Source organism: Labeo rohita, chromosome 9 (assembly GCF_022985175.1).
Source record: "Labeo rohita strain BAU-BD-2019 chromosome 9, IGBB_LRoh.1.0, whole genome shotgun sequence".
NCBI classification, from domain to species: domain Eukaryota; kingdom Metazoa; phylum Chordata; class Actinopteri; order Cypriniformes; family Cyprinidae; genus Labeo; species Labeo rohita.
In genome coordinates, this window is record NC_066877.1 from 24,810,238 (window position 1) to 24,828,203 (window position 17,966).

The 17,966-nt window shown below is 35.6% G+C and overlaps 1 protein-coding gene across 5 annotated transcripts in view; it reads left to right on the forward strand.

Moving 5' to 3' along the window:
• Nucleotides 1-17,966, forward strand: part of lrp1bb (low density lipoprotein receptor-related protein 1Bb) — a 355,559-nt gene that overhangs the window by 236,982 nt on the left and 100,611 nt on the right. For all 5 annotated transcript variants that reach the window (XR_007828439.1, XM_051119357.1, XM_051119358.1 and 2 more), the window contains 8 exons: nt 851-991; nt 6,844-6,969; nt 7,161-7,292; nt 10,263-10,397; nt 12,257-12,386; nt 17,051-17,177; nt 17,295-17,446; nt 17,748-17,872. Coding sequence is in view for 4 of the 5 variants with exons in the window: in XM_051119357.1 (XP_050975314.1) it covers nt 851-991; nt 6,844-6,969; nt 7,161-7,292; nt 10,263-10,397; nt 12,257-12,386; nt 17,051-17,177; nt 17,295-17,446; nt 17,748-17,872 (1,068 nt within the window). In the remaining variant the exon portion in view is untranslated. The remainder of the gene's footprint in view (nt 1-850; nt 992-6,843; nt 6,970-7,160; nt 7,293-10,262; nt 10,398-12,256; nt 12,387-17,050; nt 17,178-17,294; nt 17,447-17,747; nt 17,873-17,966) is intronic.

The window sequence follows — 17,966 nt, forward strand, 5'->3', positions numbered from 1 at the left end:
CAAAAAACAGTGGTAAAATATCTATTTAAGAGTCTTAGACCTGTCCAACGATATACTATATATATTTTGTCATGATGGGGTGTCTGAGGGGACGGGTGACAATTAAGATTGATTAAAATCTTTGTAATTCTTTTTTTTATTATTTTATTTGCTAATCCGAGGTGACTACAGTTTTATTTGTAACAATCACATTGCAGTGTGTGGTAGTTTGGCTGAAAGTGTGAATAACGTGATTTTGTTGATTAATTTCTTTCATCCTTTTTTATTCAATGCCATTCGGTCCATTCAATCCATCTGTACCTTAAGAAGTACAAATATGTGTTTCATTTTACGGTTGCACAGCTACGACTGTCTCCGGTTCTCCTGTATTCCTGCAGCAGACAGATATGGTCTAGGCTCAGAGCCAAGGACAATCTCTGAGGCCCTTTGTGGCACACTCAGCCTTACAGAGCGGAAACAACACGAGGGGCTTGCTAGCTGCAGCGCCGCTGTGAGAATAGATGCACTCTGATGGCTTTGTGAATGAAGAGTCCTTGTCTTCAGCCAGGGCACGTAGCCAGGCCGCCCTGAGCTCTGCCTCATTGACTCACACTGGGAAGGGAACATGCATAATGCTCAAGTCCTATCTCTTTACTTTTCTCGCTCGCCCGCTCACTCCAACCACCTCACTTGCCCACCCGTACAATGTAGCGCAGCATAGTTTTGGCACTGAAAAGGCACAGCACACCACCGGATTATATGCATGTGGTATAAAAGGGACAAACAAATGATAATGGCATGTGCCTCCGTTGGCAGTCAGACCTGCTGGTTCTGTGACTTTGGGAAATGAATAATTCATCTGTTTTTCCAGGTGGCAAGCTGTGGTGGGCCGATGAGGATCTGGCTCAGTTGGGAACGGTCGCCAAACGGGATGGACGTAACCCGGCGGTGCTGCGCAATAAGACCAGCGGAGTGGTACACATGAAGGTGTACGACAGAGATGGTCAGAAAGGTACGTTGTGTACATTGGCCAGTTATTGTCTTTGAAACAGATAACTAAAATTGAACATCTTTTAGACCAGTGGGATTTCTTTCCAGTGTTGACGTGTGTCCCAAAAGAACAGGAAGTTTGGACGGGACATATCAAAGAGTTTTTAGTTAAATTGCAGCCACCTGTATGGTTATTATACAGTAGTTAACTAAAAATAAAACCATTAAAAAATAAATAAATACATAAAGTGCTTTAAGGCATCTAAGCACATATGAAAAAATACATAGTTTAGCAAGCTTGTGACCACCTAAATCAATGATTTAAAAAGCATTTTTGGCAAATCCAGGTAATTTACCATAGAAATGTTATGTTTTTTAAAGGTTATGACTGTTATAGCACGAGCTGTGGTCCGATTTCCATAGAACTTTGCATACTTGTTTAGAATCACCAGACTGACCAAAAAACCTAGGACTAGTTTGCAAAAATAGGTTTTTGACGTCTTCTCATTTAACAGACGGTTTGATTGACAGCAGTGGTTCTACAGAGACAAAGTTGTCCGGAATGAAGAGTTCTATCATATAATAGGAATATTGCACATATGTGCGAAAAACTGTGCGATGTACAATTGTTTACGCCCTTGAAAAATGTGAAATCACCCCCAGTTGCCGATTTCTAGTTAACCTTGTCTAACAAGTGCTCAGAATTCATTGGCCAGTCACATCCATGTTTTTTGAGATGCACAAATGTCCTTATAGACACTTGTGGCACTTAGGACCAAGACCGTGCACGCTGATTTTCATGTTGAACAGGGTTCCCCCAGGTCCTTGAAATCCTTGAAAGTTTGTGAATTTGAAAAAAAAAAGTGTCCTTGAAAGTCCTTGAAAGTCTTTGAATTTGAGGGTATTGGACCTGGAAAGTCCTTGAAAGGTCCTTGAATTTGAAGTTAACCAAGTGGCCAAGTGATTTTTTTGTGAAAAAAAAAATCTGTAATTTTTCCCCCCCCTGTGATCTCAGATTGAGCTCTTGCATACTGTAAGTGTTCTGAGTTTGACAAAGATATCTCATTCTGTTCAGGAGTTATAAGCATTTTACTAAAAGCGGCCCCGCCCCTTTCAAACGTTTTGGCGTCCATTTGTGACAGTGAGCCGAAAGTTTAACTTTTTTTTGATAACTATTGATATTCACTCTCCAGAGAATCTTTCTGCAAGAAAAACCTAGTTCTAGTTTGCAAAAGTAACCTACTTAGACACTCAAAAAGTGTGAATTACCTGAAAAAATTTCGCCAGGCTCACAATCTAATCTGAGGCATGCATTTTGTCCGCCACGAGCTAAGGATTCTAAAGGCATAAGATACTTGAGCCTGCGACTGCTGGTTTAGAAAGTTTTTATACTTTTGTTCACTGTAGCGTCCCCGTCAGGCCGATTGGGGCGAGCCTTGATCACATTGTAGGAGGTGTGAGAACTATGGGATAATTTTTGTGCCAATAAGAATGAACGTAACTTTATAAAACTGAATGTAACTTTCCAAGAAACGATCAAAAATATGCCACTGCAAAAGAAGAAAAACACAATGAAAATTAAAAAATGAACTCAGTCGCACAAATTTAACATGCTCTTCAAATATGCTTCATTCTTTGTTAATGATTTTCAAAGAATCGTTTTCACGAATCATGGATTCTAAATGCGTTGCCACAACTTTCGCTTACGCTTCGCAAATTTTCGTTTGCTGTTTTGGCACAAACCTCTCGTAGGGGCAGGCTTAACAGCGATCTACTCTGATTGGCTAATGAGCTTTTGATGGACAGTTGCTCTCTGACCTGGAAGCACGGACGGTGACGTCAGTGGCGCACATATTGGAAAGTTGTTGCGGTGTGCAATACGTCGTGCTTTGTTTATATTAAGTATTAATGTTATTAGTTTTTCACCTACGGTCGTCTCTTAGTTTCTAAAGATGAGCTCCCAGGAAAGACACGGAGCAGCATCATCTTCCACCTCAGCTTGTCCCTCAGGGCAGCTTGAAGTAAGTTCGTGTTGCTAAAGTAACGTTAATCAATAACATCGATAAAAGTTTTATTCATGTACAGTGTGCAACAGTTCTGATAGTTTCTATAAACAAAGCACGACGTATTGCGCCACTGACGTCACCGTCCGTGCTTCCGGTTCAGAGAGCAACTGTCCATCAAAAGCTCATTAGCCAATCAGAGTAGATCGCTGTTAAGCCCGCCCCCACGAGAGGTTTGTGCCAAAACAGCAAACGAAAATTTGCGAAGCGTAAGCGAAAGTTGTGGCAACGCATTCAGAATCCATGATTCGCGAAAACGATTCTTTGAAAATCATTAACAAAGAATGAAGCATATTTGAAGAGCATGTTAAATTTGTGCGACTGAGTTCATTTTTTCATTTTCATTGTGTTTTTCTTCTTTTGCAGTGGCATATTTTTGATCGTTTATTGGAAAGTTACGTTCAGTTGTATAAAGTTACGTTCATTCTTATTGGCACAAAAATAATCCCATAGAGAACTACCATCTCTCCAAGTTTCAAGTCTCTACGACTTACAGTTTGGTCTGCATGACCAGTTTTACGTAGAGATCACAGATCCGTGACCACTCTATCAATTAGGGTAATAGGGTTTCACAGCTACATGCTTGAACCCCTAAAAACTGTTGCTCCATTTCTCATTTTCTCAGTTAACTTGATGTACTAAATTAGCTAAAATTATAATAAAAAATCAATAAGAAAGAAATACAAATTAATAACTATATAGACATTAAAAAAGACACAACAAAATTACTTTAACTGTATAACTTCAATTTCAAAAAAAGAAAAAAAAGAAAAATGCAAAAATTAATACTAATTTAAAGTATTTAAAAAATATATATATATATATAATCTTAATTATACTTAAACAACACTGCCACATACCACGATTTGGCTACTTGATAGTATTGTACATTTTCATTATAAAGAGCATTTGATTAGACAAAATGAAAATATTTATGCTCAGTTTTCCTTGTTTAGGCCTGCACAAGCATATAAATTAGCATTAAAGTTAATAGACATGGACTAAAAGCAAAACTAATTTTGATTTTGTAGAGTCTTAAAGTAGCATATAAAAATAAATGTGCTGAAATAAACAAGACCATAAATTTTAAGCATTATACTGTGTTGTTTAACTTACTTGTAAAAAGCTTTAAGTGAGTCAACTGTTTTCTATTTTCTGCCTTTTTTTACATAATATCACAAGCTTATCTTCCCTGTGCGTAAGCAGAGATATATTCAGATATTGGTTTTCCATTTTGTGACTTATTCTGCAAATAATTCACACTAATGGCAGATCCATTAACGGCATTGCTGTGGATTCCACTAAACTGTCGACTTGAATAAGGAATGACCATTAAACGGGCTCAAATGTAAATCTATCCAGCCACCAAATTTCTCCGGCAGCAATTAGCCTCTCTATTCATAATGCGGAGCTGTCTTATTACTGTCGTAGATGTGCAAGCTGAGCTTTCCCTGAGAGCCTGTGCTAATACACAGTGGTACAATTTCCCTCCCCTTCACTTTCAGTTATACAATTAAGACGGACGTGAGACTTCCAGAAAGAATGTCAAGTCATCTCGACTTGACAGCAACACTAAAACCTTTCATCAAACGAGGGGAGATATTCCGAATTTACGACCATTCCATTGTGGCCGAACCTGTTAATGAATTGCTTTCATATAAAGAGTAATTGACATATCTCTGAAACTGTCTCAAATTAGCCTACTGCTTCAGCTTCACCTGTATAGCTCATAAACAGACTCGAAAAATTGACTGAATTTTGTGGAATGGATTTAAAGGTCCACTGAAGTTCTTTGAAACAACGTTTTTCTCTGTGTTGACGTAATTTCAACTGACACAGGAAGACAGGACATATCAAGTAGCCCCGCCCCCTTTTTAAAATAGCCAATAGCCTTTAGTGTATATCATGGTAAAGCTTGGTAAAGCCGCATTTGACAGCTTTTGACGGCCACAGTCTAATAAATTACCCCTTTTTGAATTGTAGAATTCAAATGGGTCTGATACGTTTTGTGGTCTGCACCGACTCGCACACATGATCCGCCCCGTGCTATCGTGTCGCTGGACCGGAGCAGACTGTGCTCACTGCAGCAAAACCAGACTTCATTTGCTCCAATGGAAAGCATATTTACACTGTCTGAATCGTTTCCTAGCCCCTATATAGTGCAGTACCTGCAATTTGCCGTACAGAAAATACAAATTCTGTGACTGGTTTCAGCCACAGCTTCAGCGTCTATTTATAGTGTAGGGGGTGGGACACTTCGGATTCCAGAGAGCATTTGATTGGACAAAAAGTTTGACAAGAAAGTTCAACTTTGATTTAAACATAATGAAATAAGTTACTGATAACTGAGAGCATAATCAAATTAGCCAAAATGGCTAATAAATGCAAACACACAGAAGACAGTACATGTATAAGACTTTAAGTATTTAATATTCCTGTAAGTATTTAATATCCCTTAAGTATTTAATAATTAATTCAAGTGATGCAAAGCTGAATTTTCAGCATTATTACTCTAGTCTTCAGTGTCACATCATCCTTCAGAAACTATTCCAACATGTTGCTTTGTGCTTTTTTTTTTTTTTGGAACCTGTGATACTTTTTTCAGGATTCTTTGATGAATAAATCATTAAAAAGAACAGCATTTATTCTAAATATAAATCTTTTCTAACTATATATGTCTTGACTGTCACTTTTTATCAGTTTAACACATTTTTGCTGAATAAAGGTATTCATTCTTTTCAAAGAAAGAAAGAAAAAAATGTACTGAGCCCAAACTTTAAACGATAGTGTATATTGTTACAAAAGATTTCGATTTTGAATAAATGCTGTTCTTTTTAACATCTTATTCATTTAAGAATGCTGAAAAAAATTATCACAGGTTCCCCAAAAAAAAAAATTAAGCAGCACAACTGTTTCCAACATTGATTATAAATCAGCATATTAGAATGATTTTTGAAGGATCATGTGGCACTGAAAACTGGAGTAATGATGCTGAAAATTTAGCTTTGCATCACAGAAATAAATTATATTTTAAAATATATTAAAATAGAAAACTGTTATTTTAAATTGCAATAATATTTCATAATATTCAGTTTTTTAATGTATTTTTGAACAAATAAATGGAACTTTGATGAGCATAAGAGAACTTTAAAAAAAAAAAAAAAATTACTGATCCCAAACTTTTGAATGGCAAGAAGAAGAAGAAATTCTTCTTAGGCACAGGAACAAATTACATTTTATAATGTATTTAAATATACATAATAAATATATGTAATCAAATCTAAAAATATTTTAGCATTATTTTACATTGTAATAATATTTTACAATATTAATATAATCACTGTATTTTTGATCAAATGAATGCAGCCTTGGTGAGCATTAGAGACTACTTTCAAAAACAATGAATAAATAAATAAATAAATAAATAAGTAAGTAAGTAACCGATCCCAAAGATTAAAGGTGGTTAACACGGCGTATAAAATTAGTTGCAGTGTCAACTTGATTATTTTTTCAGGTATTTTAATAATATGTTTTGGCTTTAGTATAAGGAAATTATAAATGGGTCAAAAATAAACAATGGAATGAATGAAAACAGTCACTATTTTTGTAGTTTAATTTGGCTGCACTAGTAAATCTGAAATTCCATACTTTACATATCGAAATGTATGTTTTCAGAACTGTTTTGGAATTATTATCTTGCAACAATGGACAAACCCAAAAGCTACAGTCAGCAGTTTCCTCCACAAGCAGTTCTCAAGACTGATTTTTCATCCATCAACGTGTTTTCCCTTCTTATTGTGTTCTCTCTCAGGTAGGAATGCCTGTCAGTTGAATAATGGCGGTTGCTCGCAGCTCTGTCTGCCCACATCTGAAAACACACGCACATGTGCCTGCACCATTGGCTACAACCTTCGCAGTGACCGGCTCTCCTGTGAAGGTAGGCTGCTGTCATGGCCTGTGTCTTTGTATTTGGCAGGGATGTCACATATTTTTCCTCACTTCTAACAGCAATTCATGTTGTCTTTGGCTTAGCTGCTTGTTTTGTTATGTGGGAGTTGCACAAAGAAACCTGTGTGACGTTCGTTTGACCTCCATCTAACATCTCTCGCTTGCTGTTGTCCATCACAGGCCTGAGTTCTTTTCTGATGTACTCTTTTCATGAGGGGATACGTGGAATCTCTCTGGATCCCAGTGACCACGCCGAGACCCTGATGCCCATCAGCGGCACCTTGTTTGCCGTTGGCGTGGACTTTCATGCAGGTACAAACATTGCACTTCACGTGATTCACTCCTGCTATATTCCACTGTGTTCACTAGTGTATAGAGCCGCTCTGTGTGCACAACAAAGATAAGGCATGTGTTGCTTTCTGTGCATTACTTTTTTTTAAAACATTGTTTGCTGTCAGATGTAGAGTCTTATATTTGCTACACAGTCTCTTACCAGATCAGAAGGGACTGCATATCACACGTAGAGGAGATAAACAGCTCAGATGAGTTAAACATATAGGTGCACATAGTAACTCAGATAAATGTTCTCTTTATATCTCCTATAGCTACAAGCATGAAAGACATAAAGCAGTATAGTAGATAATCTATGGAAGTAGAGGCGACATCACCACGCTGATGGCGTTGAGGGGTTGTTGTCATACTATGCATTATTCATTATGTGAATGAGGTTAATTTGACAGCGGTCTGATGCAAGATTATTCAGCCTGTTTCGGGGGAGCATTTTGTGGTGACAAGTGGCATAAATGAAGTGAGCGTCAAGGGGGCAGTCCACATATGATGGTTACCGAATTAGCATTCTAACAGTCAATAATATGAGACATTTCCATAAACATGCAACACATATGCATGCATTACTACAGACTACCTGCTGTAGTCACTCAGATGTGACCTGACCTTTCCTTCTCCGTAAACAAACAACTGTGTATTAACTTCCATTTAGTTTAGAGCTGCTGCAATGATAAGAACGCTATACAGATGCTGCAAAGTATATATTTATTTATGAGTTTAGTTTGCTTAATATTATTAATAGTAATATTTTTTTCATGTCAAAATGATCACCTTTTGTCATGTTATTTATTTATTAGATACAATGCATTTAGTTTACTTAATATTATTAATATTAATAATAATATTAATATTTTTGACAAAATTATCACAGTAGAATATTTATTTATTAATGAGATATGATGTATTTAGTTTACTACTTATTAATATTAGTATTTTTGTCATGTCAAAATTATCACCCTTTGTCATGTTATTTATTTATTTATTTGTTTATGCTTTTTATGAATGAGATGCTGCATTTAGTTTACTTAATAATATTAATATTATTTTTGTCATGAAAAAATATTACTTTTTGTCATGTAATTTATGTATTTATTTATTTATGAGATGTGATTCATTTGGTATACTTAATATTGCTAATATTGATATTTCTTGACGTGTCAAAATTATCACCTTTTGTCATGTTATTTATTTTTGCAACATGATGCATTCAGTTTACTTAATATTATGAATATTAATAATATAATTGTTTTGTCATGACAAAATTATCAACTTTTGTCATGTAATTAATTAGATTATATGTATATGAGATATGACGCGTTTAGTTTATTTAATATTATTAATATCAGTATTTTTTCATGTAAAAATTATCACCCTTTGTTATTTATTTATTTGTTTGTTTGTTTATGAATGTGATATGATGTTAGTTTACTTAATGTTATTAATATTATTATTTTTTGTCATGCTAAAATTATCACCTTTTGTCTTGTTGTTTATTTATTTATGAATGCGATTTGATGTTTAGTTTACTTAATGTAATTAATATTAATATTATTATTTTTTGTCATGCCAAAATGATTACCTTTTGTCATGTAATTTATGTATTTGTTAATTTATTTACAAATAAGATATGTTTAGTTTACCAAATATTATTTTTTGTCAAAATTATAAAATTATTATGTCTGTTATTTATTTATTTATTTATTTATTTATTTATAAATGAGATATGATGTGTTTAGTTTTCTTAATATTATTAATATTAGTATTTTTTCACATCAAAATAATCACTTTGTTATTTATTTATTTATTTATTTATGTATTTGTTTGTTTGTTTATGAATGCGATATGGTGTGTTTAGTTTATTTGTATAGTATTTTTTCATGTCAAAATGATCATAATTTGTTATTTATTTATTTGTTTGTTTGTTTATTTAACATTTATGGTAAATGTAACTGCATTACTAGTACTGCAACTACTATTTTTATCTTATTATATTACAATATTGTGCACCATGTTTATTAATTATTATTATTAATATTATTATTCAAATTGTTATTTTATACTAGTAATAGTAGGTGTTATGAGAATGAATAATGAATTAATGAATTTAGCAAGAAAATTAATACCTGCGAGTATAGCATACTTCATCTTTTGTATCTACTCTAAACTGAATGGAGGTTTATATATATATGTATATATTAAAACAAATAAAATATTATTTAATCACCAACTTTAATTCATTAGCCGGACGGGTCGTTTTTTCCCATGCTGTGTGGGTTGGGAAACATGGCAGAATTGCTGACCTCAGCAGCAGGGCAGTATATACAGATGGTCAGAGAGTTTCAATGCAAATGCTCTCGCCTACCACCAGAATCCGCTCACCTCAGGTGAAGAAAACCCCAGTCCAGCTCGGCCTATGACAGCCGATTACACATGCATACAATTTGCATGTTATTAAGAGGCAGCTTGTTGGAGCATGAAACAGATGAGGGCCTTCCAGCTGGCTGCTGTCACATGGAAGAGATCCGTTAGCCGAGTGTGAATTCAGTAATAACAGGAAGGATGCAAATAAATAACCGCTCTCGTCACATTCAGTTGTATGGCAAAAATACCAGTTACATTTAGAGCAAGCTTCTGTCAAAACAATCTTTTAGTCATTGCTAATCATGTTTGATTTGTTTGCAACACAATTTTTTTGCACTTTGAATGATAGTCACTTACAAATTGCTTGTTGATTTCTGTAGCTATTGTTAGTACTAAAAAGCATTAGAAATTAATAAGGAGTCTCTTACAAACAGTATAAGAAATTTCCACAATATTTCTGCTTCATTTCTTTCTGCTCTTGTGTTTTTTGATGTAAGGGATCTGAGATGTTTTCTCATACACTATTTATGTTGAAAGCTTTGTTCTTCATGACATGTGTCCCCCTCTATACAGGCAATGATACAATTTACTGGACAGACATGGGATTAAACCGGATCTCAAGAGCCAAGAGGGATCAGACGTGGAGGGAAGACATTATCACAACTGGCATCAACAGAGTGGAGGGCATCGCAGTCGACTGGATTGCTGGTAAGACACAAACATTGTTTTAACAATGGAGTGCTGCATATACTGTATGTCACCGTGGACCACAAAACCAGTCATAAGGGTCAATTTTTTTGAAATTCAGATTTATCTAAAAAAACAGAATAAATAAGCTTTCCATTGATGTATGGTTTGTTATGATAGGACAATAATTGGTTGTCAGCTATTTGAAAATCTGTAATCTGAGGGTGCAAAAAAATCTAAATATTGAGAAAATCACCTTTAAAGTTGTCCAAATGAAGTTCTTAGCAATGCATATTACAATTTTTCATATATTTACAGTAGGAAACATGGAACATGATCTTTAGTTAATATCCTAATGATTTTTGGCATAAAAGAAAAATCAAGAATTTTGACCCATACAATGTTTTCAGGGCTTGACATTAACTGTGGCTAGTGGTTTCGCAAAATTACTAGCCACTCGGCATTTTCACTGGCCACAATTTTGTTGTTGGGAAATTATGTTTTATACGACTAAAAATACTGCGTATTGATTTCTAGGTCATTTTTTTTCAAGAAACAGAAGCAGCTGAACTGCATTTTCACAGACAGTTTAATGAAGCTAAAATGTAGCATGAAAGCATTTACATTGCAAAATTGCAATATAAATAATGTTTTGAGTTTGGTATTTAAAATCTGTTTTTTAATATAAAAATAAGAAATGTTGGAAAAAATGCAAAGATAAGCTACTTTTAAATATGAAAACCGCCAATAGGTGGCAGCAAGTGACTCTTAACAAGTGAGTCATTGAGTCATGCCTTCAAACGATTCGTTCAGACAGCTGATTCATTTAAGAATGAAGCAAGTGCCTGTCTTTGTGAATGGACCAGTGAATCATTGACTCAAATGATTCATTCAAAAACGCAGAATCATTTAGTAACGAAACACCACTGTGTGTTGCTCAGAGATGCGTTACTGTTCTACTGTGATCTTTGTTTTGAACAATTTTTGTTAACCAAATCAAACAAAAACAGTCAACATTGACAATGTTGTACTAAAATGTATATTCAAACTACTCGTTTTAACTCTTGTATAAAATCAATGTCAAATTTACAATTATGGTTTTCAGGAAAAACTTCACTCTCTTGGTCGTGTCATGTTGCTTAACTAGACTTAACTATATGTTATAAATATAAAAACTACATTACCGCAGTTTGTGTTAATTTGCATTGATTTCTCCATGAGATTGTCACACACAGACAGGCTGCGTGATCCTCAACTGGCGTGACGTTTTTACTGTTAATACATTATCCATTATCCTCCAAATGTAGAAAAATCGCAATCAAGAATCATTCTCGATGAAATTTTGGTGCTTCTCTAAGTAGATGTTTTAATCAGATTAGTTGTTCGGTCGGGCAAGTAAAATTCTCTTTCACTTGCCCCTTCAAAAAATAAATGCTGTCCCAGACAAGCATTAATGTTGAGCTCTGTTATAAAATTCAACCCGCCAAAGTGGCATTTGTGATCGTTTGAAATCGCATTTAAACATCATTTTGGAAGTTCAAAATCGGGGCACCATAGCAGTCCATTATGCTGAAGTGTTTTCCTCAAAAAACATAATTTCTTTATGACTGAAGAAAGAAAGACATGAACATCTTGGATGACAAGGGGGTGAGTACATTATATGTGAATCTTTGTTTTGGAAGTGGACTTCTCCTTTAATGTCAAGCCCTGAATGTATTGTTGGCTATTGCTACAAATATACCTGTGCTACTTAAGACTGGTTTTGTGTTACAGGGTCACATTCTTGGTCAATAAATACTACATAATACAGTATCATTTTAATACATTAAACTACATTAAACACAGTAATATTGTAAAATACTATTGGATTTTTTTTCCAGGTAACCTTTATTGGACAGACCATGGCCTCAACCTCATTGAAATCGCTCGTCTGAATGGTCTCTACCGGTCAGTTGTAATATCAGAAGGTCTGGACCAGCCAAGAGCGATCGCAGTGCATCCACAGAGAGGGTATGTCAGAGGCCTCTGAGACAACGGATCAGTTTCAGCCATGTCTGCAGTTCAGTAATATAAATCTTTAGAAACGTTTTAGAAATTACTGAGTGAATTTTAGGGAACTATGCAAGTGCATTAGACCGGATAATACAATGAGCTCTTGGAAGAGAAATGAAAATGCATTTTAAACCTTTGAAGGTCAAATAAATTTTGCAATCTGACTTGGACTGTTTCGCTGACAAAATTGGCTTTAAAATGGCTTGGCCTCTGCTAATGAACCAAATTAAGAATTTAAAACCAGCAGATATGCATCTCCATTTAGTCACAGTCCCACTTTGTAGTCCATTATGGTATTGTTTTAGTAATTAGGGTCCAAATTTATGGTTTCTGCTCTTGCCAGTTTTGTCTGGGTTTGCCTTGAATTTGATGTATACAACCTGCAATCAGAATCACACAGCGAGACGACAAGTTTTAGACATTTGAGCGCTTTAACCCATCTACCATCTATGTGCTGACAGCAGACAGCATCAGGAGTGGGATCCTCTAAATCCCAGACATCCAAAACAGCCTCCTATTCAAGCCTAAGGCTATGAAAGCTGTCTTTTTCTTTTTCCAGTTGAGTCAAACTTTGAATGATGTTTCCTTGGTGGTGTAACAACAGTTATACACTTTAAAGGAAGAGTCCACTCAAAAATGAAAACTCTGACATCTTTTACTCACCATCATTTTGTTCCAAAGCTATTCGACTTACTTCTGTGGAGCACAAAAGAGGAAGTATTGTCCTGGTTGCTCTTTTTTGCAGTTTTATACTGAATGGGTAAAGCTTTCAACCTTAGCAAAGCACTATTCAAACTATGCAAAAGCAAGCACTATCATAATAGTGGTTCAGTGGCTACGTTTGCATGCAAATAATAGTTAGTAATTGGATTGACAGCTCAGTTGAACTGAACAGCCTTCATGTAAACATGATTGAGCTTGATCTGGATTCAATTTCGATCTGATTGAAAGGAGTGGTTTATTTGTTTTCTGATACAGTCGAGAGTGCATGTAAACACTCAAATGTATTTAAAACCGAAACTGAAAGGACAGCGCATGTGCAATGACGCAGAATAGTGTAATGACATATGACGCGCAGAACAAGTTGTTCTTTCCTGTGTAAATAAATATCCTGTCATTATAAAACTCTCCTTTCAATCTGCGTCTGTGAAGTGATGCAGGACAATGTTTTTAACAGTCCTTGTTTTAGATTCTCATCCACAGACGACTGGTTTTGGGCACGGGGATGCACATTTTTTACTTTGTGATAATTATAAGCAGCACAGCACAGTGGTTTATATGTATTATTTATTCAGATATGGATAAATATTAATTCTGCTGTTTGGAAAAAAATAAAGAAACAGTGTAGGAGAGTGGGAAACTTGGTAACACTTTAGTATAGGGAACAATTCTCACTATTAACTAGTTGTTTATTAGCATGCCTATTTATAACATATTGGCTATTTATTAGTATTTAAAAAGCACATATTATGCATGACCATATTCTTCATCCCTAATCCTACACAATACCTACATTAACAACTACCTTACTAACTACTAATAAGCAGCAAATTAGTAATTTATTGAGGCAAAAATAATAGTTAGTGGTTTGTTAATTGCAAGAATTGGAACTTGGAATGTGATCAGAAACTCTATATTAGTGCAGTGTGTGCATAAAAACAAAATCAATTCTGATTTAAATCTTGTGACATATAAACGCTCACATCAATTTAATCACTTTATTTAGCGTTGATTTAAACACTGTATTCAGATTCATGAATCGGAATGAATTCTGTTCTTTTTAAACAAAAAAACTGAGTGATGTCTACTTCCTGTTCTTTGACAAGAAATGATCGATGATCCGGTCAGTTGGATTTGTGAAGTTTTACGAATCAAATTAAATGATTCATTGAAAATATTCAGGTCAAACACATGATTCATTCAGAATGATTTGTCTTCTCTAATGAACATGCCAAAGTGCTCTAAAACCAATATCAAGATATATTCAGTAAAAAATCCATCAAATGAATTCTGAGGACTTGGCATTTTGTGCAGTCGTATAAACTGCTTTTTGTGATACTTTTGCATCGTTTTTTAAACTTGAAGTCTACACCTTTTGTCGAGTAAGAAAGTTGTATGGGTTTGGTATGACAGGTTGAATTATTTTTTATTCATTTGTTTGTTATTCGTTTGTTTTTTATCAATTCCTTTAGAGGAATACTTCACTTTTGTGAAAATAGGCTCATTGTACAACTTCCCTAGAGTTAAACAGTTGAGTTTTACCGTTTTTAAATCCATTCAGCCAATCTCCGGGTCTGGCGGTAGCACTTTTAGCATAGCTTACCATAGATCACTGAATCTGATTAGACCGATAGCATCTCGCTCAAAAATGACCATATATAATGACGATATATTTCCTATTTAAAACTTGACTCTTCTGTAGTTACATCATGTACTAAGACTGACGGAAAATGAAAAGTTGCGATTTTCTAGGCTGATATGACTAGGAACTATACTCTCATTCCGGCGTAATAATCAAGGAACTTTGCTGCCGTACCATGGGTGCAGCAGGCGCAATGATATTATGCAGCGCCTGAAAGTGACCGGCACTAAGTTTGTGTAGATGCAGAGTTGCAGCTGGCAGAGTTGATGGCTGTGTAATATCATTAAGTCATATCATAGTCATATCATAAATAGGAAAAATATTGAAACTCTTTGGTCATTTTTAAGCAAGATGCTAACGGTCTAATCGGATTCAATGATCTATGCTAAGCTATGCTAAAAGTGCTACCGCCAAACCCAGAGATCAGCTGAATGGATTTGAAAATGGTAAAACTCTGTTTAACTCTAGTATAGTCGAAAGTACACGCCTACTGCTATGATTGGCTAACAGTTGTGTGTGTTTGACAGCCTACATCCTCTATAAATGGATGCTGTTGTGATTTACTGATGTACATTAAATCAGTATTGTGATTTACATTACTGTTGGACCCAATATAGTCAATAATATATTTTTAAACTACCGAGAAAGTTTTGAGTTCTGAAACTTAAAAATGTTTTATATATATATATATATATATATATAGTACAATGACCTCTTGTAAAAAGATCAAGGGAATTTTGATTTCTCAGCTCATGACCCCTTGAGCTTGAAAATTAAATCAAATGATTCACTGAAAATATTTGGTTCAAAAGAATAGTTTGCTTGTTGTGCCATACTTCTGTAATGAACATGCTAAGGTGCTCTAGGGCTGATGTCTAAATATATTTAGTAATGAATGAGTAATATGGACCGCTTTGTGATACTTTTGCATCCTTTTTGAAACTTGGAGACTTTTGGAGACAAATTTTGGTTTTCATATGTAAAAGAACTTGTTTGGAATGAAATTAGGGTAAATGACATTAGGACTGTTCCAATGAAGCTTTGAAATACGCAGCGTTATTCTATGTGGTGGCGTAATTTCAGCTAAAACAGGAAGACAGGGCAGGACATATCGAGCAGCCCCACCCCCTTTTTAAAATAGCCAATAGCGTTTCATTTATATCTGCTAGGGCCAGAGCCGCTGAGCCACATTTGACAGCTTACAACAGCCACAGTCTAATAGATTACCCCCTATTCAGTATGAAACTCTTACTAAAGTAAAATAGTGGTCATAATCATGCTGAGGCTGTGGAGTAAAAGTGTTTAATATATGCCGACTCACGCATATGATCAAGCATAATTACACTGTCTTGATCATTCCCTATCGCCTCCATTGTGCACTACATGCCACTCATCATAAAGAAAATACTAACACTGAACAAGTGACTGATATTAGCCACAGTTTCAACGCCTGTTTATAGTGTAGGGGGGCGGGACACTTCAGATTCTAGAGAGCATGTGATTGGACAGAAAATTTCTTAATGGCACCCACACTGTAAAAAACAATTTGTTGAGTCAACTTAAAATAATTTGTAACCTGGCTGCCTTAAAATTTTAAGTTCAGTCAACTCAGAAAAAGTTTATTCAACTTGAAATGTTAATTACACTAAGTGACAACTTAGATATTTGAGTTGAATCAACTTAAAATTTTAAGGCAGCTGGGTTACTTACCCATCTGTTAAGTTTAGCAAACACAAATATCTAAGTTGTTACTTAGTACAACTTAACATTTCAAGTTGACTAAACTTATTTTAGTTGACTGAACTTAAAATTTTAAGGCAGCAGGGTAACAAATTATTTTAAGCTGACTCAACAAATTGTGTTTTTTATTTTTTACAGTGCATAGCCTTGTGGTTAGTGCAACAACATATAGCACTAACGGTGACCCAAGTTCAAATCCCGCCTCGAGGTCCTTTGCCGATCCTGCTCCCCTCTCTCCTCCCAGTTCTTTCCTGTCAGCTCTTCACTGTCCTTTCACAGTAAAAGGTGTAAAAAGCCCATAAAAATAAAGTCGGTGATTCACATTGGCGGAAGTGAGAGACAAATTTTTGAATGCTTATATCTTGTAAATGCAAATATTGTTGTTGTTTTGAAGCACACTAGCTTATAGATAACCTTAAGGCTAACATATTCATACTAAAAGCCAAAAAACTTTAAGGTCACTATGAAATGTAGAATTTGGCATGGTTAAATTAGTAATCTGCATTTTTCCAATTAACAGTTATTTATTCTGGACCGAGTGGGGGAAGAATCCTTGCATAGGTCGTGCACGACTGGACGGTTCAGACCAGGTGACACTGGTCAGTTCTGGCATTGCCTGGCCTAATGGAATCACCATTGACTATGAGGTAGAGCGAAGTGATTCCACTTCCTGATTCTCCACTCACTCTTTTTCTTCCAATGCTGATAAAATGGGTCTGCTCAAAGGGAGAGGTGCTGATGTGCATTTTCAAATTGCTTTCTAGGAAAATAGATTATACTGGTGCGACGCCCGGACCGACAAGATAGAAAGGATCAACCTTGAAACCGGGGAGGGCCGAGAGATTGTACTGTCAGCCGCCAACGTGGACCTGTTCTCCGTGGCTGTGTTCGGGGCTTACATCTACTGGTCTGACAGGTAATTTATTATTTTACTAAGTGCTACACTCTCCAAAGTGGCCCACGGAGCCAGCTGCTCCAGTCTCAACGGATTAACCCCTTCCGAGCAAGGTTATTATGAGACCTGCCGTATGTTTCTGCCATCTCCCAGGCAGACTCCGTCGGCCTTATGTAAATAGGGTGTACCGTAAGTCATCGCCAAGGTGACGTTTTCTCAGCTTTAGAGTTAAAGCAGTTTTCCTGTGTGTTTTAATGAGTCTTGCTGCTTTTAATTAGATAACCGCCACCGTAATGCTCTTTTTCTCTGCTGCCTGTGGCAGAGCCCACGCCAACGGATCGATCCGGCGCGGATTCAAGAGCGATGCTACCGATGCCGTCACGATAAGAAGCGGTCTTGGCGTCAACCTGAAGGACGTGAAAGTGTTTAACAAAGGCCGGGAGAAAGGTTGAGGTTTCAACTTAATGAGTTTATTTTTATCACGCCACATGTTTTCTTTGAACAAAACACAATTATTCTGAATATCTCAGAGCGCATCCAG